General features: G+C 47.2%; 1 protein-coding gene across 1 annotated transcript in view; it reads right to left on the minus strand.

The window, feature by feature from the left end:
- The window catches only part of LOC133529335 (uncharacterized), a 30,982-nt gene extending 7,489 nt beyond the window's left edge, over positions 1-23,493 (minus strand). Inside the window, exons 1-22 of the mRNA XM_061867031.1 lie at positions 22,935-23,493; positions 22,605-22,789; positions 20,723-20,869; positions 19,924-20,268; positions 19,628-19,836; positions 17,783-17,940; positions 16,540-16,614; positions 15,489-15,622; positions 11,189-11,307; positions 7,530-7,720; positions 7,292-7,384; positions 7,105-7,150; positions 6,935-7,053; positions 6,451-6,630; positions 1,410-1,687; positions 1,080-1,263; positions 893-1,036; positions 715-858; positions 537-680; positions 359-502; positions 181-324; positions 12-146 (exon numbers count right to left, since the gene is read on the minus strand). Of these exons, the coding sequence (XP_061723015.1) occupies positions 12-146; positions 181-324; positions 359-502; positions 537-680; positions 715-858; positions 893-1,036; positions 1,080-1,263; positions 1,410-1,687; positions 6,451-6,630; positions 6,935-7,053; positions 7,105-7,150; positions 7,292-7,384; positions 7,530-7,720; positions 11,189-11,307; positions 15,489-15,622; positions 16,540-16,614; positions 17,783-17,940; positions 19,628-19,836; positions 19,924-20,268; positions 20,723-20,869; positions 22,605-22,789; positions 22,935-22,982 (3,366 nt within the window). The 5' untranslated portion in view covers positions 22,983-23,493. The remainder of the gene's footprint in view (positions 1-11; positions 147-180; positions 325-358; positions 503-536; positions 681-714; positions 859-892; positions 1,037-1,079; positions 1,264-1,409; positions 1,688-6,450; positions 6,631-6,934; positions 7,054-7,104; positions 7,151-7,291; positions 7,385-7,529; positions 7,721-11,188; positions 11,308-15,488; positions 15,623-16,539; positions 16,615-17,782; positions 17,941-19,627; positions 19,837-19,923; positions 20,269-20,722; positions 20,870-22,604; positions 22,790-22,934) is intronic.
- Between the last annotated feature and the right edge of the window lie 389 nt (positions 23,494-23,882).

Consider the following 23,882-nt stretch of genomic DNA (forward strand, 5'->3'; position numbering starts at 1 on the left):
ACAGGGCACGCCGCAGCCTTCAACACGGCCTCAGCGGGCCCCTCGGGCGCCTCGAGCACCCGCGGCGGCGGCGCGGCGCCCCACACCGCCCTCGCTATCCGCTCCCGCTCCGCGCGGGACAGCAGCTCGGAGGGCAGCGCCACGTGCTGGAAGCCGTGCTTACCTGCTCGGTCGTAGTACAGGGCACGCCGCAGCCTTCAACACGGCCTCAGCGGGCCCCTCGGGCGCCTCGACCACCTGCGGCGGCGGCGCGGCGCCCCACACCGCCCTCGCTATCCGCTCCCGCTCCGCGCGGGACAGCAGCTCGGAGGGCAGCGCCACGTGCTGGAAGCCGTGCTTACCTGCTCGGTCGTAGTACAGGGCACGCCGCAGCCTTCAACACGGCCTCAGCGGGCCCCTCGGGCGCCTCGACCACCTGCGGCGGCGGCGCGGCGCCCCACACCGCCCTCGCTATCCGCTCCCGCTCCGCGCGGGACAGCAGCTCGGAGGGCAGCGCCACGTGCTGGAAGCCGTGCTTACCTGCTCGGTCGTAGTACAGGGCACGCCGCAGCCTTCAACACGGCCTCAGCGGGCCCCTCGGGCGCCTCGACCACCTGCGGCGGCGGCGCGGCGCCCCACACCGCCCTCGCTATCCGCTCCCGCTCCGCGCGGGACAGCAGCTCGGAGGGCAGCGCCACGTGCTGGAAGCCGTGCTTACCTGCTCGGTCGTAGTACAGGGCACGCCGCAGCCTTCAACACGGCCTCAGCGGGCCCCTCGGGCGCCTCGACCACCTGCGGCGGCGGCGCGGCGCCCCACACCGCCCTCGCTATCCGCTCCCGCTCCGCGCGGGACAGCAGCTCGGAGGGCAGCGCCACGTGCTGGAAGCCGTGCTTACCTGCTCGGTCGTAGTACAGGGCACGCCGCAGCCTTCAACACGGCCTCAGCGGGCCCCTCGGGCGCCTCGAGCACCCGCGGCGGCGGCGCGGCGCCCCACACCGCCCTCGCTATCCGCTCCCGCTCCGCGCGGGACAGCAGCTCGGAGGGCAGCGCCACGTGCTGGAAGCCGTGCTCACCTGCTCGGTCGTAGGACAGGGCACGCCGCAGCCTTCAACACGGCCTCAGCGGGCCCCTCGGGCGCCTCGAGCACCCGCGGCGGCGGCGCGGCGCCCCACACCGCCCTCGCTATCCGCTCCCGCTCCGCGCGGGACAGCAGCTCGGAGGGCAGCGCCACGTGCTGGAAGCCGTGCTCACCTGCTCGGTCGTAGGACAGGGCACGCCGCAGCCTTCAACACGGCCTCAGCGGGCCCCTCGGGCGCCTCGAGCACCCGCGGCGGCGGCGCGGCGCCCCACACCGCCCTCGCTATCCGCTCCCGCTCCGCGCGGGACAGCAGCTCGGAGGGCAGCGCCACGTGCTGGAAGCCGTGCTTACCTGCTCGGTCGTAGTACAGGGCACGCCGCAGCCTTCAACACGGCCTCAGCGGGCCCCTCGGGCGCCTCGAGCACCCGCGGCGGCGGCGCGGCGCCCCACACCGCCCTCGCTATCCGCTCCCGCTCCGCGCGGGACAGCAGCTCGGAGGGCAGCGCCACGTGCTGGAAGCCGTGCCGGGCGAGGCGCGCGCGCGGCACGGCGGCCTGCACGCGCGCCTCGGCCTCCGCCGACAGCGGCAGGCGCGCCCACGGCCCGTGGCACTGCTCGCCCACGAGGATCTGTAATACTACATTACTGTAGAGGCCGGGAAACGAAGGGTCGCAGGCCAAGTAGATATAGACGGCCGAGCGTAGCGAGGACGGATACGCATACGCGGCCGGCAACCCCGTTTCACGCCGAGATTTGTATTGTGCTTTTCTCAAACTTGCAATGAAATAATTAAAAAAAAATAGAATGATGCTGATTGTTTCATGTCGTAAAGTGATAGGTTATTCAGTGCGTGGGGTATTGAAGAGAAACAAAAATGTAATTATTTTGGCGCTACGACGCACGCCATTATGCTTTTTTTCTTTTCCTATTCTTATTATTTTTTCTTTTTTGTGTTATTTATTGTTACTTTGGGATCATTAAAAGGGGAACGAACATTATTGATTATTTGTACGCTACGACGCACGGCTTAGGACATACAGCCCTATAAAGGTTCCTGCATGACTGAAAAAAAAAACTTTATGGGGCTGTATCTCCTAAACCGTGCGTCGTATCGCAGAAATAATATTAAACAAACACAAAAAAAAACGCAAAAACGGACAAAAAATTGAAAAAAAAGCATAACAAAATGCATGCATAACAAGCATGACATGTTAGGTTGTACAATGGAAAGTGCCAAAACGTAGACATATTTAGCAGCTCATTAATATTGTTTAAGAAATTAGTTTACTTTTCATTAAAATAAAAATACCTGAATAGCTAAATTAAGATCTCATTACATATTCTGTCACACATACAGATAAGTTATTATTAATATTTGTTTACATATAGGAAACTATAGGTCTATAAAAAAAAAAAAAAAAAAAAAAAAAAAAAAAATAAAAAAAAATAATTAGACACTTCATGGGTGACAATAATTCTGGCGCAGGACAAGGCTCGGTGCATTGTTGAATATGTACTCACAGGATTTAACTACTTTTTCTTTTTTTAATTTATTTTTTGTAAAAATGAATCATATATATATATACACCGTGTTTTTATTGAATTGCGTTAACTCCGGGGTTTCGGTAAGTACGTTTAAGGAAACTAAATGGCATAGTTAGATTTCAAAAAAAAAAAATTTTTTTGTTTTTTTTTTACTATTTTTATTTTTATAAAAGTAACTAAATGTTGCATATAGCGTTGTTGTAACACGGGCATTACATTTAACTCAACCAAACAATTGAAAACTGTCACATATCAATGTCATTTCGAACGTCGATCGTCCGAGATAGTACTTACGTTTAGTAGCAAATGTATGAACTCGCACTAAACACTAATCAATAAGTAAACAGGGCCTAAGGCAAGTGTACACGCTCGTAAGGGTCTTATAAGATAAAAATTAATGATTGATTATCTCCGAAATGGAGTCAGTTAGAATATCGGTATCTTTGAGAAAGTTACTTTATTTAAGCTCAGGAATGCACCCTCGAAATTAACGCAAATCAAAAAAAACACGGTGTATAGATCTGTTCTTATGCTGTAGGAACTTGTATGTGTAAATTAAGATGGGCAAAAACTTTTTATAATTTATTGTATTTTTATAAGTGAGAACCTGTAATTGGCTCTGTAATTCTATTGGAAGTTCTAGATATATATAGCGCTGTTGGTTTTCCATATACTAAAATAAAATAAAATAACTAGAAAGATGTTACTTTATATACTTATCTGTTTTGTAAGACTGTTTGTTTCTTAATAAATAAATAAAATAAAAAATAAAAATAATAATAATAATGGCAGAATTTTGCTTATAGGTTTTTTAAAAGTTGAATGCCAAAACGTGCCATAATTTGACGTTTAAAAACAAAAGAAGGTTGTCTTACAGGCCTAGGTGTGTAAGGCTGTATGAAATTCCTTCACATATCATCTTCACTCATCGCACCTGATATGTAGTATTTCCGGGCCTAATTTAAAGTAAGTCATGTCAACATTCCACTACAAGTTTGAGAAATGGTACATTACTATAGAGGCCGGGAAAACGAAGGGTAATAGCTGAAGTACAGACTTGTCGGAGAACTAAATGTTGGTGATACAATAACGTTCTAATAAAATAGGTCATACAAATAAACAATTGTACCTAATTTATTAATGTGACATTGATTTTTATTCCCTTTCGCATATTCGCATCTAACGACAAACAACAAAAAACAAGTAGTTGATAAAGACGCAATCTAAAATTTAAACTAATTACTTTTATTACGTTTTGATCAGTATAAAGAAAGGTTTTAAATTATTGCAAACTTTTTTTATTAAAAGATTTGTATCAAGTTTTATTAGTCAAAACCTTTGTAACAGAACTTATTTATTTTTATTTTATTTTATTATGGCAACAAACAGTCATTACATGAAAAGATACAATAAATGGACTACGGAGAAGACAAACAGTGCCGAAACATTTTTCAAGTTATATTGTGGAAACAGGAGTTGATACTGAGAGTTGATCTATTTACAGATTCATCGTGCAACACAACAGACAGGTTTACAGCATTTAAACTGATCTATTACTTTATATACATATATGTATATAATATATTTATATTGGAAACCTTCCGCTGTCAGTTAAGTTGCCGAAGTAATCCGGTTAACAGTGTATTAAATGACAGTAAATAGGAAATATTAAATGATTTCTTACAATCTTTATCCTTCTGATACAACACACACACATATATATGTATATAATTTAGGTTTTACAATATTCAATGTTCAAATTATCGGGGATTTCAATAAGCAAATTGACCTAAGTATTAAGATGATCATCGTACCTTTTTTTTTTTTTTTTTTTTTTTTCCCATCCCACCGGCCCGGGAGAAGCCGAGTGGGTATGTCCGACTCCCACGGACTAAACCCCCTGGGGTGTTCCGGCGCTCGCTTTGTTGACGGGGTTTCGGGAACACGGTTGCAGGCCACCGATACCCTGCCGGCGTTGCCCTTGCGGGACCATCTTTTCGGGCTGCTCGAGCAGCCTACTTCGCTGAAGGCACCTCGGAACACGCGAGGGCCTTCCAGCTCGGACCCTCTTCAGGCGGGTGATGGAACTCCCGACCCATCACCCGTAGGGTCCCATTAGGGTGGCAGCATTCGGGCCGCAAAGGCTCTTCGCCGCCTGCCCGGCCTCCTGCGGCGCTGAGGGAGCGAGCTCGCATCATCCTCGCGCATTCGCTCTGCCGCCTCCTTCTGCGTCATGACGGTGACACTGAAGGAGGTCACTGCCGCCCATGCCTCCTCACTGTCCACCATGCGGCGGATTAGCGCCGGCAGTGAGAGGTCGCTTCCTATAGCCGTGGACAGGACAGCGCGAGGCTCCGCCCACGCAGGGCACTCTTCGCGCGTGTGCTTGGCCGTATCCACGGCTCCTCCTCCACAGTGGTGACACGCCGTTGTCGGCTCTCTTCCCACCCTCTCACACAAGTACCAGCCGAAGCAGCCGTGCCCCGTCAGGAGCTGTGTGAGATGGAAGGAGGGTGCGCCATGTTTGCGTTCGACCCATTCCTTCAGAACGGGCCGAATAGCAGCCACCAGGTCCCGGCTAGCTCCCGGGATCTCTAAACGCTCCGACCACTTTTCGAAGAGCACTTCTCGCGCCTCTTCCCGCCACTGGCGAACTTCTCGAGGGGCGGGCCAGTTTTCCTCCCTCCTAGTAGCCTGCACCCGCCAATAGACAACGGACTGCACCTTGGCTTCAAGGTCCCATGGCGGGCTTCCAGCCAGCAGGCCGGCTGCCACATGCGAATTGTCACGGTACCCTCGAGCAACCCTGAGGGCTATAGGCCGCTGCGGTCGACGCAATAGGGCCGCACTTTTAGACCTCAGGGTATCCGCCCATATTGGCGCTCCGTAAAGCGCCATTGAGCGCAAGACACTCATATAGAGCCGCCTGCAGGCCCCTCCTGGTCCGCCCAGATTTGGGAGAATCCGTCCAAGCGCTCCGGCTGCAGTCATCAACTTAGGGGCCAGGCGCTTGAAGTGCTCTTCGAACCTCCATTTACTATCGAGGACGAGTCCCAGGTACTTCATCGTCGACCCGATAGCGATAGGAGTTCCTCCCACGGTAATTTGTGCTCCCTCCGGTGGTTTGTTCCGAGGCCCATGAAAAACCAGAGCCTCGGACTTGTGCAGTGCCACCTCAAGACCTAGTGCCCGAATCCTATGTATCACGTATGCAACCCCCGCTGTAGCTACATAGGCGGCCTCCCTGTAGGTCCTGCCACTGGCTGATACGAGGGTGTCATCAGCGTAACAGGTAATGCTGAGCCCCCGCAGAGTGGTCCCGCGTAAGACCCAGTCGTACCCGATGTTCCACAGGAGCGGCCCCAGAACCGAGCCCTGTGGAACACCGCACGCCATCACCCGTCTTCCCCAGCCGTCCTTGGTTGGAAATACCACAACGCGCCCTGCAAAATAATCCGCCACAATTTTTTGCAAGTACTCGGGCACGTTGTGGTACTTTAGAGCCACCTTAATTGTTTCCCAGGGCAGGGTGTTGAGGGCGTTAGAGATGTCTAGCGATACAGACATCACAACCCCACCCTGAGAAACCGCTTCTTCCGCGAAGTCCCTTAGTCGGGCTATTGCGTCTAGCGTCGAACGCAGTGGGCGAAAACCGTACTGGCACTCGCTCAGGCCTGGCTGCATACTTCTCACGAGACGAGATGCGATTATTCGCTCAAAGAGCTTGCTTGTCTCGTCGAGCAACACTATGGGGCGGTAGGCCGACGGCTGATCAGGTGGGCGCCCGTCTTTCCGGAGGAGTACCAGCTTGCCTGTTTTCCACCTGTCTGGAAAATGATCATCGTACCTGCTGTAACCTCTGCCAAGCCAACAGCTTGACCAGGTTCTGGTCCAGCTTCTTGAGCTGGTCATCAACTGCGGCCCGCAGCGCGTCCGCCCCGCCGGGGGCCGCGCGGCGCCGCTTCACGGGGTAGTCGTACTCCACGTCCGACTCGGACTCGTCGCTCTCTGATGAGGCGGCTTCCTCCTGACAAAATATATTATGTAAATACATTGACGTTTATTTTAGTCACTGACAATCCAAAATTAGACAAGACAAATACTTTGGGATTAGGGATGAAAATTCAAGAAAAAATAGTTTTTTTTTTTTCGAAGTATTACCAAATTTCGGTTTTTTTCTCCGGTTTTTTTTTCAGTTTCACTTAGGTTCAAGTTACCTTATGTGATGGCCTTGAGGTCATCAGCGGCGTCCTCCTCGCTGGCCCCCTTGAGGACCGCGGGCCGCGGTTGGGGCCCCGCGTTGTGCTTGCTGCAGGACAGGTTCAAGTTACCTTAGGCTGTGTGATAGCCTTGAGGTCATCAGCGGCGTCCTCCTCGCTGGCCCCCTTGAGGTCCGCGGGCCGCGGTTGGGGCCCCGCGTTGTGCTTGCTGCAGGACAGGTTCAAGTTACCTTAGGCTGTGTGATAGCCTTGAGGTCATCAGCGGCGTCCTCCTCGCTGGCCCCCTTGAGGTCCGCGGGCCGCGGTTGGGGCCCCGCGTTGTGCTTGCTGCAGGACAGGTTCAAGTTACCTTAGGCTGTGTGATAGCCTTGAGGTCATCAGCGGCGTCCTCCTCGCTGGCCCCCTTGAGGTCCGCGGGCCGCGGTTGGGGCCCCGCGTTGTGCTTGCTGCAGGACAGGTTCAAGTTACCTTAGGCTGTGTGATAGCCTTGAGGTCATCAGCGGCGTCCTCCTCGCTGGCCCCCTTGAGGTCCGCGGGCCGCGGTTGGGGCCCCGCGTTGTGCTTGCTGCAGGACAGGTTCAAGTTACCTTAGGCTGTGTGATAGCCTTGAGGTCATCAGCGGCGTCCTCCTCGCTGGTCCCCTTGAGGTCCGCGGGCCGCGGTTGGGGCCCCGCGTTGTGCTTGCTGCAGGACAGGTTCAAGTTACCTTAGGCTGTGTGATAGCCTTGAGGTCATCAGCGGCGTCCTCCTCGCTGGCCCCCTTGAGGTCCGCGGGCCGCGGTTGGGGCCCCGCGTTGTGCTTGCTGCAGGACAGGTTCAAGCAGATGGTGTGTTTGGGGGCATCCTCGTCTTCGTCTGACGCTTCATAGTCGCTGGTGGCTTGCAGGTTTTTCAGTACTAAAAAGGAATTAAACTTGGTAAATATATTTTTTGAGTTAGATTTAGTTATATGTTAGTCATATTTTATAAGTAGTTATAATTTTTGTAACTTTAGTTTGTAATGTTTGTATGTCCATTATTTAATAATATGTGGCATTATCTATGAAAAGGGACCTTATTGTCGATGGCGCTTTCGCCGCACTGCGTCGCGCAGCGTTGTATTTGTATCGGAGCATCGTTTATGACGGCGGAAGCGCCATCGACAATAAGGTCCCTTTTCATAGATAACGCCACATATGTTTCTTTTAAAAGACAAATATGTTTTTGTATCGAATCGGCTTATTAGATATAGTCAAGGAATTTATGGTTTTAACTTTATTCTCAAAAAAATGTAGTAAATTTTTCACTTACTTGAGAATACAATATTTATACACCGTGTTTTTATTTTTATTTTCGTTAATTTCAAGGGCGCATCGCTGAGCTTAACCTTTTGACCGCCAAAGACGTCATATGACGCGCGCGGCTACAGCCCAATATCAACCTTCATGCGTACCGACAAGGTTCACGATTACGCGCCGCGTGCGATAGGCGTGGCGTTCAAAAGGTTAAATTAAGTAACTTTCTCAAAGACACCGGTATTCTAATTAACTCCATTTCGGATATAATCAATAATAAAAAAAATTATAAGGCCTTTACGAGCGTATACAATTGCCATAGGGCCTATTTACATATTTATAAGTGTTTAGGTACGAGTCCATACATTTGCTACTAAATCTAAGTACTATGTCGGACGATCGACTGAACAGACACGACAGAAATCACGCCAAAAACGTTATTTTGGTGATACATTGTTAAAAAACATAACGTTTTCTTGCGTGTTTTCTGTACAAAACAAAGTTTTTCTGTCAATTTAGCGCAAACTAATTCGAAAGTAGATAGATGCGCACATATTTATGCAATAAAAGTATGTAACGACTTCATAAAACGCAATTGTTTTTTGTATAGAAAGCGCACAACCTTAACGAGTTCTACACGAGGTCTCGTCTGGAAACTAGCAAGTATACTGACCATTCCTGCAGCGCACATACTCGCGGCGGCTCCGCGTAGTGCTGGCGGACCATCCCCGGCACCACCACGTACAGTATACTGACCATTCCTGCAGCGCACATACTCGCGGCGGCTCCGCGTAGTGCTGGCGGACCATCCCCGGCACCACCACGTACAGTATACTGACTATTCCTGCAGCGCACATACTCGCGGCGGCTCCGCGTAGTGCTGGCGGACCATCCCCGGCACCACCACGTACAGTATACTGACCATTCCTGCAGCGCACATACTCGCGGCGGCTCCGCGTAGTGCTGGCGGACCATCCCCGGCACCACCACGTACAGTATACTGACTATTCCTGCAGCGCACATACTCGCGGCGGCTCCGCGTAGTGCTGGCGGACCATCCCCGGCACCACCACGTACAGTATACTGACCATTCCTGCAGCGCACATACTCGCGGCGGCTCCGCGTAGTGCTGGCGGACCATCCCCGGCACCACCACGTACAGTATACTGACTATTCCTGCAGCGCACATACTCGCGGCGGCTCCGCGTAGTGCTGGCGGACCATCCCCGGCACCACCACGTACAGTATACTGACTATTCCTGCAGCGCACATACTCGCGGCGGCTCCGCGTAGTGCTGGCGGACCATCCCCGGCGCCACCACGTACAGTATACTGACTATTCCTGCAGCGCACATACTCGCGGCGGCTCCGCGTAGTGCTGGCGGACCATCCCCGGCACCACCACGTACAGTATACTGACTATTCCTGCAGCGCACATACTCGCGGCGGCTCCGCGTAGTGCTGGCGGACCATCCCCGGCACCACCACGTACAGTATACTGACTATTCCTGCAGCGCACATACTCGCGGCGGCTCCGCGTAGTGCTGGCGGACCATCCCCGGCACCACCACGTACAGTATACTGACTATTCCTGCAGCGCACATACTCGCGGCGGCTCCGCGTAGTGCTGGCGGACCATCCCCGGCGCCACCACGTACAGTATACTGACTATTCCTGCAGCGCACATACTCGCGGCGGCTCCGCGTAGTGCTGGCGGACCATCCCCGGCGCCACCACGTACAGTATACTGACCATTCCTGCAGCGCACATACTCGCGGCGGCTGGGCTGCAGCGGCGGCGGCTCCGCGTAGTGCTGGCGGACCATCCCCGGCGCCACCACGTACAGTATACTGACCATTCCTGCAGCGCACATACTCGCGGCGGCTGGGCTGCAGCGGCGGCGGCTCCGCGTAGTGCTGGCGGACCATCCCCGGCGCCACCACGTACAGTATACTGACCATTCCTGCAGCGCACATACTCGCGGCGGCTGGGCTGCAGCGGCGGCGGCTCCGCGTAGTGCTGGCGGACCATCCCCGGCGCCACCACGTACAGTATACTGACCATTCCTGCAGCGCACATACTCGCGGCGGCTGGGCTGCAGCGGCGGCGGCTCCGCGTAGTGCTGGCGGACCATCCCCGGCGCCACCACGTACAGTATACTGACCATTCCTGCAGCGCACATACTCGCGGCGGCTGGGCTGCAGCGGCGGCGGCTCCGCGTAGTGCTGGCGGACCATCCCCGGCGCCACCACGTACAGTATACTGACCATTCCTGCAGCGCACATACTCGCGGCGGCTGGGCTGCAGCGGCGGCGGCTCCGCGTAGTGCTGGCGGACCATCCCCGGCGCCACCACGTACAGTATACTGACCATTCCTGCAGCGCACATACTCGCGGCGGCTGGGCTGCAGCGGCGGCGGCTCCGCGTAGTGCTGGCGGACCATCCCCGGCGCCACCACGTACAGTATACTGACCATTCCTGCAGCGCACATACTCGCGGCGGCTGGGCTGCAGCGGCGGCGGCTCCGCGTAGTGCTGGCGGACCATCCCCGGCGCCACCACGTACAGTATACTGACCATTCCTGCAGCGCACATACTCGCGGCGGCTGGGCTGCAGCGGCGGCGGCTCCGCGTAGTGCTGGCGGACCATCCCCGGCGCCACCACGTACAGTATACTGACCATTCCTGCAGCGCACATACTCGCGGCGGCTGGGCTGCAGCGGCGGCGGCTCCGCGTAGTGCTGGCGGACCATCCCCGGCGCCACCACGTACAGTATACTGACCATTCCTGCAGCGCACATACTCGCGGCGGCTGGGCTGCAGCGGCGGCGGCTCCGCGTAGTGCTGGCGGACCATCCCCGGCGCCACCACGTACAGTATACTGACCATTCCTGCAGCGCACATACTCGCGGCGGCTGGGCTGCAGCGGCGGCGGCTCCGCGTAGTGCTGGCGGACCATCCCCGGCGCCACCACGTACAGTATACTGACCATTCCTGCAGCGCACATACTCGCGGCGGCTGGGCTGCAGCGGCGGCGGCTCCGCGTAGTGCTGGCGGACCATCCCCGGCGCCACCACGTACAGTATACTGACCATTCCTGCAGCGCACATACTCGCGGCGGCTGGGCTGCAGCGGCGGCGGCTCCGCGTAGTGCTGGCGGACCATCCCCGGCACCACCACGCGCCCGCGGACACCTACTGGCACCTTTACCCTATATACACAAACTGTCATTAATTCTCGTTATACATTTTCAACTTCCGTCGAGGTAAAACGTCGAGTCAACATTCTCACTGCTGTTAAATCTGTTGTGTCTTTTGTGTCTTTAATGCTCGACTTGTTTGTTTAAATCACCTAATCATACCACTCTGGGTGAAATGGGTCGACCTAAACAGTGTTCTAGGCCGATGCAAATGATTTTAATCGATTTTATCGGACCTCTGCCATGAAGCCGGAAGCAAATTTTTCTCTTTGTAATTGTTTGTTGCTTTTCAAAGTACTGCATGATGTTTCCACTTTTTATTATTATTTATTTATTACAAAATATATAAGCATTACAGTCAACAAAAATCAAGGCGCTTATATACTAGAACAATTATATACATTTAGATATTAACAATACACAAAAATAATACTACTGTCATAACTAAAATTAAATTAAGTAAAATGTCAACATATACATTACAAATTCATGCATTCGTTGTAAATTAAATTAAAATAAAAAGTTGCGAAAACTACACACAATTATTATTTAAATAAATTAAAAGTTTTCGACCAAATCCACCAACACTGTCCGCAAACACGTCTATATGTGGGGCGTCGATGGACAAGGCATTGTGCATAGCCAGGGCCCTCGCGGTAGGCGCGCTCCTGGCGCGGCGCGGCGGCTGCGCACTGAGCTCGACGCGAAGAGCCGCTGCGGGCGCCTCGCCGGCAGCGCGCTCAGCCCCGCAGGACAAGGGCGCGCATTCGGCACAAATATACCCAATCTCTCTAGCACATATGAGTTATTTACTGTACCATTGAGAATTCCATAATAATGGATCAACAGCAGCAGTTTGCGTCTCAGGTTAAGAGTCCTGAGTCCCACCATACCCAGCACGAAAAGAGACAGATACATATAAGGGCCGTAAATTCTCTTGTACATGTATCGCGCGAAACGTCTTTGAACCCTCTCGATCATTAACCTATACTTCTCCTCACTAGGGTCCCAAGTAATAGCTCCAAACTCCAGCTTGCTCCGGACATAAGCATTGTAAAGCATCATGGCCACAGTGGTATTTTTAAATTCCGCTGATACCCTCATTATAAACCCTAAGGTTTTGGTTGCCGCTTTGCACGTGCTAGTTACATGCTCTCGAAAGTCTAGCTCCACATCCGGAGCAAGCCCCAAATCCCTTACCTGGTGCACTCTTTCAAGTGAGATATTCCCGAGATGATACGCAGAATGAATTGGAGAGCGAGCCCTAGTAAAAGTTATTATTTCGCATTTAGAGATGTTGAATGGCAACTTATTAGTTTCGCTCCATTCATTAACAGCGTTGATATCGCTCTGCAATCTAGCACAGTCTTCACTGCAGCTCACCTGCAAGAACAGCTTGAGGTCGTCCGCAAATAACAGGCACCTAGCGGCGCTGACGACCCTCGGCAAATCATTTATCATCAACAGGAACAAAGTCGGTCCCAGTGTACTCCCCTGACTCACCCCGGAACGAGTATAGTACGGCTGGGTCTTATACCCGGCCATGGTTACGTATTGACAACGACGAATCAAGTAGTTAGCAAAAAAGTTCAAAAGCTTGGGCGAGAAACCAAGCTTAGCTAACTTTTGTAGTAGTATGTCGTTGTCAACCAGATCGAACGCTTTTTTTAAATCAAAATAGGTCGCGTCAACTTGCAACCGACGATCCATGGCTGTAGTCACATAATCCACAAAACATATGTGATTTGTTGTGGTTGACCGGCCTTTTCGAAACCCGTGTTGGGCATCGTCAAGCAGAGGCTCTATTTGACATTTTATTTGCCTGTCGATAATGGTCTCAAAGATCTTGCCGAAGACCGACAGCACCGCTATCGGCCTAAAGTTACTTACTTCAGATCCAGCACTGCTCTTGGGCACCGGAGATACCTTCGATATTTTCCAGCAGGCAGGATAAGAAGACTGGTTTAATGCCAGGTTCATAATATACAAGAGTGGTTGTTCTAGAACGCAAATGCAATCCCGGACCAGAAACGGCGGGACAGAATCCGGGCCAGCCGCCGAACGTGGCTTAAGTTTTTTGGCCGCACGTCGCAGCTCCTGCGCATCTACACTGCTAACTGTAATATGCGCAGCGTCCACACCCTCGCTGTAACGCGCCGCTACCACTGTATTCAGCTGCGGCGTTTCGTGGTGAAATACCGAGCTGAAGTATTCAGCGAATGCGTCGGCGGCTTCCTGCCCGACTACGGTGCTATTTTTATAAGTATACCCCGTGCACTGTCTCCTGTCTTTTTTCTTGCTCTTAACATAATCCCAGAAACGTGCCGGTTGGGCAATAATACTACCCTCTATATTTTTGACGTGCTGCCTATATTCGTATGAGATTAGTGTTTTCACGTGGCCCCTGTAGTACTTGTAAAGTTCTTTGTTGAACAATTTTCCGGTCTGTTTAAATTTTTTAAGGTGGAAATATTTGCTCCGTATATTTCGTATAATTTCGGGTGTATACCAGGCCGGATAGACGTACTTAAAGTTTGTTTGGTTTTTCAGTTTCCTTTTAGGCACATACGCAGAAATACACTCATTTAACTTTGCATAAAATATTTCCGTTGCTACTTCAACATCGTGAGGAAACCTGCATACGTCTGCGAAGAAATTCAAAGGTGTATGTGAAGTCCCCAATCCGCATTGGGCTAGCGTGGGGACTATAGCCCGAGCCCTCTCGCTCATGAGAGGAGGCCTGTGCCCAGCAGTGGGACGTATATAGGCTGAATTTTTTTTTTTTTTTTTTTACTTCAACATCACCTGTCGTCAGTACATCGCCCCAATCAATCCCTGCCAGGGATACGTACAGATACTCTAAATCTGCTTTACGGAAATCCCACTCCTGTACTGAAGGGCTAGTACTCATAGAGGGAGAGAATGCCACGGGCGTACTGCGTGCGAACTCAAGCTCCACCTCAAGCGGCGGGTGGTAGTCATCCGCCGGTACCAGCGGCTCCAAATCACAGGACACTTTAACTAGCCCAGGCTCCAATCCACTCAACGCCAGGTCTAATAGCCCACCGTGTTTATTAAGAATTGTGTTGTGTGTTGGTGGAATTGGCAGAATGTCATAAAAGTCTGGAATTGGTATTTAACTGTCGCACTACAAGAGTTCAAATTAAAATCACCTAACACTAATACACGAAGGTCAGCGTATTTGCAAACCACGTTTTCTAGGCATGTCAGCACGGTTAGTTATTGGCTATCCTTGTAATTAGGAGGGAGATAAACTACACAACAAATAAACTTAATATTTCTCCAGTGTACAATTGCGACTAATGTACTTCGTAAAGCGACGGCTGCTACTGTTGTTAGGATTCTTGATATTTAATATTTAACTTATATTTAACCAACTGTCTACGACAACAAGTGACTGCGCGGGGTACGGGCCCCACCACACTCCATTAGCTCCAGCGGCCGCCACAACGCCGCACGCGTCTTACATACCTATTACTCGCGAATACCAATTTTGTATCAGTTTCGGATATTAAATCTCTATTAAGTATCAAGATCTTTTACTTGCACTATAATCGCCTGCACCAACTTAACACATATCCGTTAAAGAATAAGGATCAAAGTCAAATGGCGTTCTAAAAGTTTTAATCATGTGTCGAAATATGGCAGTAAATTTACTGTGGCTACAAAGCTTTCTTTGACAAACCTCTATTTCAAATTCTCTTTGATGAAAATGAATACACTTTCATTTTAGAAGTGGAATATTTCATGATGATACAAAAACGTAAGATCAATCAATCAATCAATATCTTTATTCCTTTATTTTGACAACCTGTCTGGCCTAGTGGGTAGGGACCCTGCCTATGAAGCCGATGGTCCCGGGTTCAAATCCTGGTAAGGGCATTTATTCGTGTGATGAGCATGGATAATTATTCCCGAGTCATGGATGTTTTCTATGTATTTAAGTATTTATAAATATGTATATATTATATATATCGTTGTCTAGGTACCCGCAACACAAGCCTTATTGAGCTTACCGTGGGCCTTAGTCAATTTGTGTAATAATGTCCTATAATATTTATTTATTTATTATTTATTGCTTACTTTTACATAGGAACATAGCTTATGTACATAAATAGCTATACATATGGATGTATATATTTTGACTTATATGGATGTGCAAGCTATGTTACCGGAAGGGCGGGCGGGTCGCCCGGGCGCGGCGGATGAAGTCCAGCTTGATGGCGTGCTGGTCGGGCGGCGCCGCGAAGCGCTCCCACAGCGCCACGCGCTCCGACGCCGACACCGAGTTCACCAGCTTCCAGTCCTGTACCATACCATACACGCCCATATTACCACTACATTTTTTTTTAATATATACACCGTGTTTTTTTTTTATTTGCGTTAATTTCGAGCGTGCATTCCTGAGCTTAAATTAGGTAACTTTCTCAAAGACACCGATATTCTAATTAACTCCATTTCGGACATAATCAATCATATTTTTTGATATTATAAGGCCCTTACGAGCGTGTACACTTGCCTTAGGGCCTGTTTACTTATTGATTAGTGTTTAGTGCGAGTTCATACATTTGCTACTAACCTAACGTACTATCTCGGACGATCGATGTTAGAAATGACATTGATATATCACAGTTTTCAATTGTTTGGTTGAGTTAAATGTAATGCCCGTGTTACAACAACGCTATATGCAACATTTAGTTACTTTTTATAAAAAAAAAAATTGTAAAAAAAAAAAACAATTTTTTTTTTTTTGGAAAATGAACTATGCCATTTAGTTTCCTTAAACGTACTTACCGAAACCCCGGAGTTAACGCAATTCAATAAAAACACGGTGTATAACGATAGGCAGGCGTTTGACCACGATCTCACCTGATGGTAAGTGATGATGCGGTCTACGGTGGAGCACGCTTACCTATGAGATACCTATTTACCCTAGCCTTGAAGAGACCCAGATTGAACTCATGCGGAAACATCCTTGGCAGTTCGCATAAGAAATGTTGAAGCGAAACGCTTCGTGCGTATTTGTGGAATACCTACCATGAAGCGATGCCGGAGTGCCGATTGTCTGGTAGTCCGATGGTGAAATGGGGACGGAGGAATAAGGTTGTGCAGTTCTTCTTATTCATGATATTAATATACATGATTGAAGACATCAGACTTGAAGTCGTCTCCCTAGCACTTTCAAAAGTATATTTTACATCAAAATCAATAAGAGAAACTTACAATATATTGCTCCACGTGATTTGGGCACATCCAACGGCCGGTCGGCAAGGCCGTCAGCGGCGGGTCCAGGCAATCCTGTAAAGAACAAAATCAACTACAATTTCTTAAAATCATTGTTTTTGTACAAGTCAAAAACATTATGATAAGGAAATAAATTCATACGCCAGACGTTACTTACTTACTCCGTTGGCTCAGCGACCCAAAATGAGACTTGGCCTCCGACACAAGACAGCGCCACTTTTCTCGGTCCTGTGCGACCTCTCGCCAATTGTCGACTCGAAGCTCGCGCAGCTCCGCCTCCACCATGTCGCTCCAGCGATACCTAGGGCGTCCGATAGGATGTCCTCCTGCTAGGCGACCCAGGTACGCTCTTTTGACGTTCCAGACCAGACGTTACATTAATATTTAATAAAATCGAAAAATAAATGTTTGTTTTCTTCAATTTTTCTTTTCTAAATACTTCTAAGCGTAGACAACTCTAGTAGCCAGGGCGTCCGGTTAAAGACCCACCCGATCTTTTTTTTTTTTTTTTTTTAAATTTATTTACCAAGAAAAATACAATATTTTAAGTAAGTACCTTAATCTAATTTTTCGCCAAACTGTGAAACAGTTTGTTGGCGGTGCGCTCTAAAATAATCTTAAACTAAATAGGTACACTAAACATTGAGTAATACGGTCGGTAGAAGTATGAGCATAGTAACATACCTATAATCTAGTGAGATTTGACGTGCCATTTCACAACACAAGATAGATATGATAGTTGTTCATTAAGGACGAATTATTATAATATTTTAGCGGCACAAACACTTTGTTGACAACCGAAAATAAGTAAGAAAGTATCTATCCAAGATTATTGCATGTGTCTGGTCTTTTGCTGTTTAACTGTCTCTTCTGAGTATTGTATTGTTTAAGTTAAGGTATAAATTTACTAAGGGAACTTACCCATACTACGAGATCCTTTCTTCTTTCTTTTTTTTTCTTTCTTTTTTTCTGGGGGGGGGGGGGGTCATAAAAAAACACGCTTGATCACGGGGTCTTAGATTTTCGTCACGTAGTCAATATACATACCTGGTGGAATAATAATGGACAATAGACACAAGCCAACAGCGGAGCCGTCTTGCAAGTGCCGCGGCAGACGAAGCAGGACTTAGCCGGTAGAGGCACGGAACCCCAAGCATTCAAGGTCACTAGGTCCTTCTGGTTCCACAGTAACAGAGATATAAACAAGGTCTGTAAGTCATACCTGATGGAACAGCAGAGGGCAATAGTCGCAAGCCAACAGCGGAGCCATCTTGCAAGTGCCGCGGCAGACGAAGCAGGACTTAGCCGGTAGAGGCACGCAACCCCAAGCATCCACGGTCACTAGGCCGTTCCCGTTCTTGCCGTTGCTATTGCCGTTTTCTGAAAAAAAAGCCTCCAATGACCCACCGTACAAGAAAAATTGGGAGTCTTTGAATCAATGGTATTGGAAAATTAGATTTCGAATGAAACAAAACAATAACTCTGTTCCTTTTAATAATATATATCATTGCACATAATTTGTACTGTTTTACTCAATCAAACATTGCTGGCGAAAGTCGCTTATCCACTAGAGACAGCCTCGGGTCGAGCGGCTGCCTCACTCCGAGGCCGCACAAGTGGAGACGCTGCCTCAACCTAAGGCTCGAAACTGACACGGACGCAGAGTAGTCGCAACCCATGACGACACTTCCTGGCTAACCTCGTGAAAGTGTGGAACAGTTTGCCCGAATCCGTAATCAGTGCACCCTCAGTGAACTCTTTTAAAAACAGACTCGACAAACATTTTAGAAATGGATAAAACACAAGTGCAGGACATTGATGTGCATGTATCAGCTATAAGCTGCCTGTGCCTAGGCATTTAGGCGTAGTCGGACCCTCCGATCCAGGGCGTCCAGCTCGGTCTGAGTCCACCTTAGTATGCCAAAAGAGTATGTGAGTAGGGGCATTACCCAGGCGTTGAAGGCGCACTGTGTTGCCTCCTGACAAAAGACTGTTAAGGACTTTTGTGAGCCGACTGAAACAGCGCTCCTTCACCGACTGTCTAATACCTCCTCGAAAGATTCCTCGCTCAATCCTTATAGAATCCTGTGGGCTAGGGTGATCATCCCCGCCTCCTGGTTGACGAAGGACTGTTAGAAAGGCTCTTAAAGCTGTATCAACTTTATACAGCTCTAAGACCCTCCCCAGCCATGAATGAGGTACCTAATCATAGGCCTTGTAGTCAATCCAAGCAGCTGAGAGGGCCCCCCTGTTCTGCCGGATTTAGTTTGGAGCTATCTTTTCAGTGAACGAGCATGCACAACTCTAACTCGAACTGGCGCGGGTTCTGCCTTCACGAAGATCTCCATAGGGGTCAACAGTCTTCCTTCTTTCTCTTAGCTATACCCATCCTTGTCTTACTTTTTTCTGTCCCAGGGAAGGGGCAAGGCAGTCGCATCTCCCTGGTCAACTCGAACTGGCTCGGGTTCATCATTTAGCTGCCTTCACGAGGATCATCAGAGTCAGCTATTTTCTCTCTCTCAGCTCAACCTGTCCTTGTTGTCGCGAATAGGTATAAGAAATGTAAATAGATAGCTGTAATTTCTGTATAATTTTGTTGTGTATTTTTATGTGTTTTTATTTTTACAAATTATTTTCATGCCTCATTTGTCTTAATAACGTGTAATTTACTGTGTTAGATATAAGCTTTTACAAACTAGGTTAAATATAAACTGTAAATGCCTAAATATGTAATAGCGTGCTCTGATTGGTCAATAAACAACTAGTACACTCTGCACCTAACACCCACGTGACAAATGGGCGTGGCCCGCCTATAAATTAACGCTAGGTCGGGCCAAATTCATTCCACTTTTACATTCATAATTGACACTACCCAGTGTTCTTAAACCAAAAGTATGTGTTTTTAATCTCCCAAAACACTACCCGGTAATGGTACTTGGCGGTATGCGGTAAAGGTTCCAGTCTTCAGCCAGCGCGTTCCAGCTTCGAGTCTTCGAGCGTCCCGTGTGCTATCGACGGGCTTCTTTCTTCAGCAACCCTACTAGTCTACGCTCCACACTTGTCTTACCTTTTTCAGTCCCAGGGAAGGGACAAGGCACTCGCATCTCCCTGGGCAACTCGAACTGGCGCGGGTTCATCACTTTGGCTGCCTTCACGAGGATCATCAGAGTCGGCTGTTTTCTCTCTCTCAGCTCTACCCGTCCTTGTCTTACCTTTTTCAGTCCCAGGGAAGGGACAAGGCACTCGCATCTCCCTGGGCAACTCGAACTGGCGCGGGTTCATCACTTTGGCTGCCTTCACGAGGATCATCAGAGTCGGCTGTTTTCTCTCTCTCAGCTCTACCCGTCCTTGTCTTACCTTTTTCAGTCCCAGGGAAGGGACAAGGCACTCGCATCTCCCTGGGCAACTCGAACTGGCGCGGGTTCATCACTTTGGCTGCCTTCACGAGGATCATCAGAGTCAGCTATTTTCTCTCTCTCAGCTCTATCCGTCCTTGTCTTACCTTTTTCAGTCCCAGGGAAGGGACAAGGCACTCGCATCTCCCTGGGCAACTCGAACTGGCGCGGGTTCATCACTTTGGCTGCCTTCACAAGGATCTCCATAGGGGTGAGCTCTTTGTCTTCCTTCTCTTTCTCCTTGGTATCCTTGTCCTTGTCTTTGTCATCTTCTTCAGTCTTCTTAGTGGAGTTGGAACGGTTGCGAAGGGACCTGATAAAATGTAAAAGTTAATTTGAAAAAAATAATGGCATTTATTATAACATTACCAGTCATATTGGCGTAAAATGTTAGTGGTACGTAAAGTAGACGGGGCGCAGAAACACATTTTTGCAAGAAATAAAATGTGATGCCAAAAAATTTGGGTCTTCGGTCCCAATTAAATAATAAGATGTGCGTTCTTAGAGGTTAAAGAAATTTTAACAATTATCAGGTATAGATAGAAAAGGTTATTATTATTGTCTCCATCTATGGTATTAGGTATTTCATTGGTAAAATGACCTAGCCACAAGACAAATTATTAACTGTAACCTTTTTTGAGCTTAGATTATAAAATTTCTAGGTTAACAATTAAATTGAATTATGGCGATAATTATGGTTAATGACAATCCTAGATAAAAAACAAACCAACCATTCCGTCAAGAGCAATGTTTAGCTAAATGCTTGCCTGGTCTTCTTGTCGGAGTCCTTGCTGTCGGCGGGCGAGACGGCGCGGCTGCCGCGCGCGGAGGGCGGCTGCTCGGCGTCCGCGCCCTGGCACTCGCGGCACAGCCACAGCCCGGCCGGGATGTCGTTCTCGTCCAGGGGCGGGTCACTGAGTAAGTTAAGGATATTCGAGTGAAAATGGATTATTCCACGTCGTCGTCGTCGTCATTGGATAAATATAATAGTGTTGGCCAAACGTTAATTGCAATTAACCATTCACAATTACTAATTGAACTGTATACCGTAACGGAGTACCTAAATAAATAAAAATAGAATAAGAAAGCCATTTATTTCTGGTAAATTACTTATCTAACATGTTATTTAAAAAAGTTCCTTAACCTAGGTTACACCAGAACCCTCATTGGAGGTGTAGGCCTCTTCCAGCTGTCTCCAATTGATGCGGTTTTGGGCCACCCATATCCAATTAGCTCCCTCTACTTTTACCAAGTCTTTTTCTCTTCCCATCTGGACCTCTCCAGGCTGTTGATCGCATGGTCCATCTATCATCCTGAAGCCTAGCAATGGAGTACCTAACTAATTAATATCTATATATATATATATATATATATATATATATATATATATACATAAATAAATTTTAAGAATTATGGTTGAATTTGTAATGGACAATGGCATTAACTACTAAATTAAAATCGAGTCTCATTCTAAGCTTAATACAATCATTCACAGACATTTCTGCCTGTTACAAATGAAATCAGTAAAACTACCCATCAGAAAAAAAACACAAAATCAATGTATGTATCCCATATAATAAATAATCTCAAGATAGTCAATATGAATGAATGCAACATGCGATCAACAGCCTGCCTGTCTCCAGGAGGGCATCCCTGAACCATTTTATTTAAAGTTATTAATGATACACTACACTTTTATTTAATTTACAACCTATTTTAAGGTCAGGCTATTTTAATAGAAGACTGGTCTGGCCTAGTAGGTAGTAACCCAGCCTATGAGGCTGTTGGTCCCGGGTTTGAATCCCAGTAAGGGCATTTCTTTGTGTGGTGAACACAGATATGTGTTCCTGAGTCATGGGTGCTTTCTATGTTGCCTAGTACCCATAGTACAAGCTTTGCTTAGTTTTGGGCTATGTTGATCTGTGTAAGATTGTCCCCAAATACTTACTCATGATTTTGAGTAGAAATAACATCAAAATTTCCTAATTTGAAAAAAAATAAGTGTAGTGTATAAGTTTCAATTTTATGCCCCTTATACCATTTTTGCCCCCCTACACTATATCTAATATATTTTTTTAAGTTTATAGTATGTATAGTAGATACCTCTGAAATAACAAGCTTCTTTAAGGGATGTATTATATTATTAGATAACAAATCCTGAGAATTCAGTTTGTAAATAATTAGTAACAATACCATAAGGTTGTTATAATGCTCTTATATTTTTATTCTCATCATTTTTCTTTTCTTTTTTTGTGTCTTGTTTTTGCATGCACAAAGAGCTCTGTTTTACTATGTAGAAACTACTTAATAAGCATGATGTTAAAATATTTTCATTAAGGAAACTGTAAGTCTAATTTTAAGAAAAGTTCCTGTGTTATATGTAACTATAAAAGACTGTTTGTTTCTTAAATAAATAAATTATATAATTTTTATGCTCAGAAACCAATGCCAACTTTAATTAGTGAAAATAATCTGTAACTAGGATACAATTAGCTGCTGGAGACTAAGACAAGAAGTAATTACAAATATAAGGACAGGAGTAATTACAAACAAATTTTCTTTCATAAATAGCCAAAGTCCACAAAACCAATAAACATGCCTTATAACTTTTACACATTTTAATATTCTGGTATCTCTGAAACAACTCACTAGCAACCAAGATGGAAACTAGCCGGACAGCGGTCGCAACAGATGAGGTCCCCGCCTTCACCGCATGCATCACAGGAATCGCGGTTATGACCTTTACCAGGCCTCTTGTAATAAGGATGCTGGGGTTTCTTGCTCTTCTGGTTATTCACCTCCTCGTCCGGCGGCTTAATCAACGCCTTTATAAGCTAAAACACAAAAATAACTCGTCAGAAAGAGTACGCGACAGTTAATTGGAGTCTAACTACATTTTATAACGCTGAATATAAAATGGCGCCAGAGTATCAAAATACCAAACTTGAGAACTCGTAGAAATAGTTTAAAACTAATTACCGGCATAAGACCGCCTGACGTATCCAGATCATAGCTCACGTTAGACATTATTAACGTTTATTTAAGCTTCAATAACGGCTTCTTACGGAGTTATGCCGAAATTTTGCACAGTAAAAAAAGAAGTTCAATGGGACACAAAACTGTCACATACACTCCAATGCTGATCTGTTTAGGGATACATATTGAATTATAAAGTTATTTGATTAACAAAATAATGAATATGGATGTCAAATATTCACTAGAAGGTCTAATAATTTAATTAATACACAATCAACAATACCGACAGATTTCGATATTAAAGATGGCTGCCAAGCGTGTAGTTTGACAGTTGACAGTAGTAACGTCAGAAAATCGGTAAAGTTACGGTTACAGTTTTCTCATACACAGACGCAACAAACAATAATCATACAGCACAACATTAATTTAAGTAGACCATATCCTGTTACAGCTCCGTAAATGTATAAATATTACGTTTAATTTTATTAAATTAAAAATACAAGATTTTTTTTTTGATGACATCTGAAAGTTTGACTGGCCACACTTCCAATGTTGCAAGACCAAGAGTAAAAAAACATACTAAATATGCGATTATGACGATTATCAATAACAAGTTGTTTAAATTTATCAATTCTTGACAATCTTGACAATTAAAACTTATCATTAAAAAAAATCATATCACTTGATTTTACTTATTATTTTAATTCATAGTTAATTAAAGAGATAAAAAAAGGTTTACTGTTTTATACGTTTCATTTATGTAATTTATTCATATTTCTTTTTGTAGTTAATCAAATTAAATCGTTTATTACTAACTAAACTCTTTATACGCACTTAACCCGCCAAAGTACCAAAATTTATTAAAACCGTTTTCCTTTCCCTCTTTCCATGTTAAATCTTGATTTCATTAAATTTTATTCTATGAAGTCATCAGTCAGTCACGATGGAAAG

The sequence above is a fragment of the Cydia pomonella genome, chromosome 20 (assembly GCF_033807575.1).
Source record: "Cydia pomonella isolate Wapato2018A chromosome 20, ilCydPomo1, whole genome shotgun sequence".
NCBI lineage: Eukaryota > Metazoa > Arthropoda > Insecta > Lepidoptera > Tortricidae > Cydia > Cydia pomonella.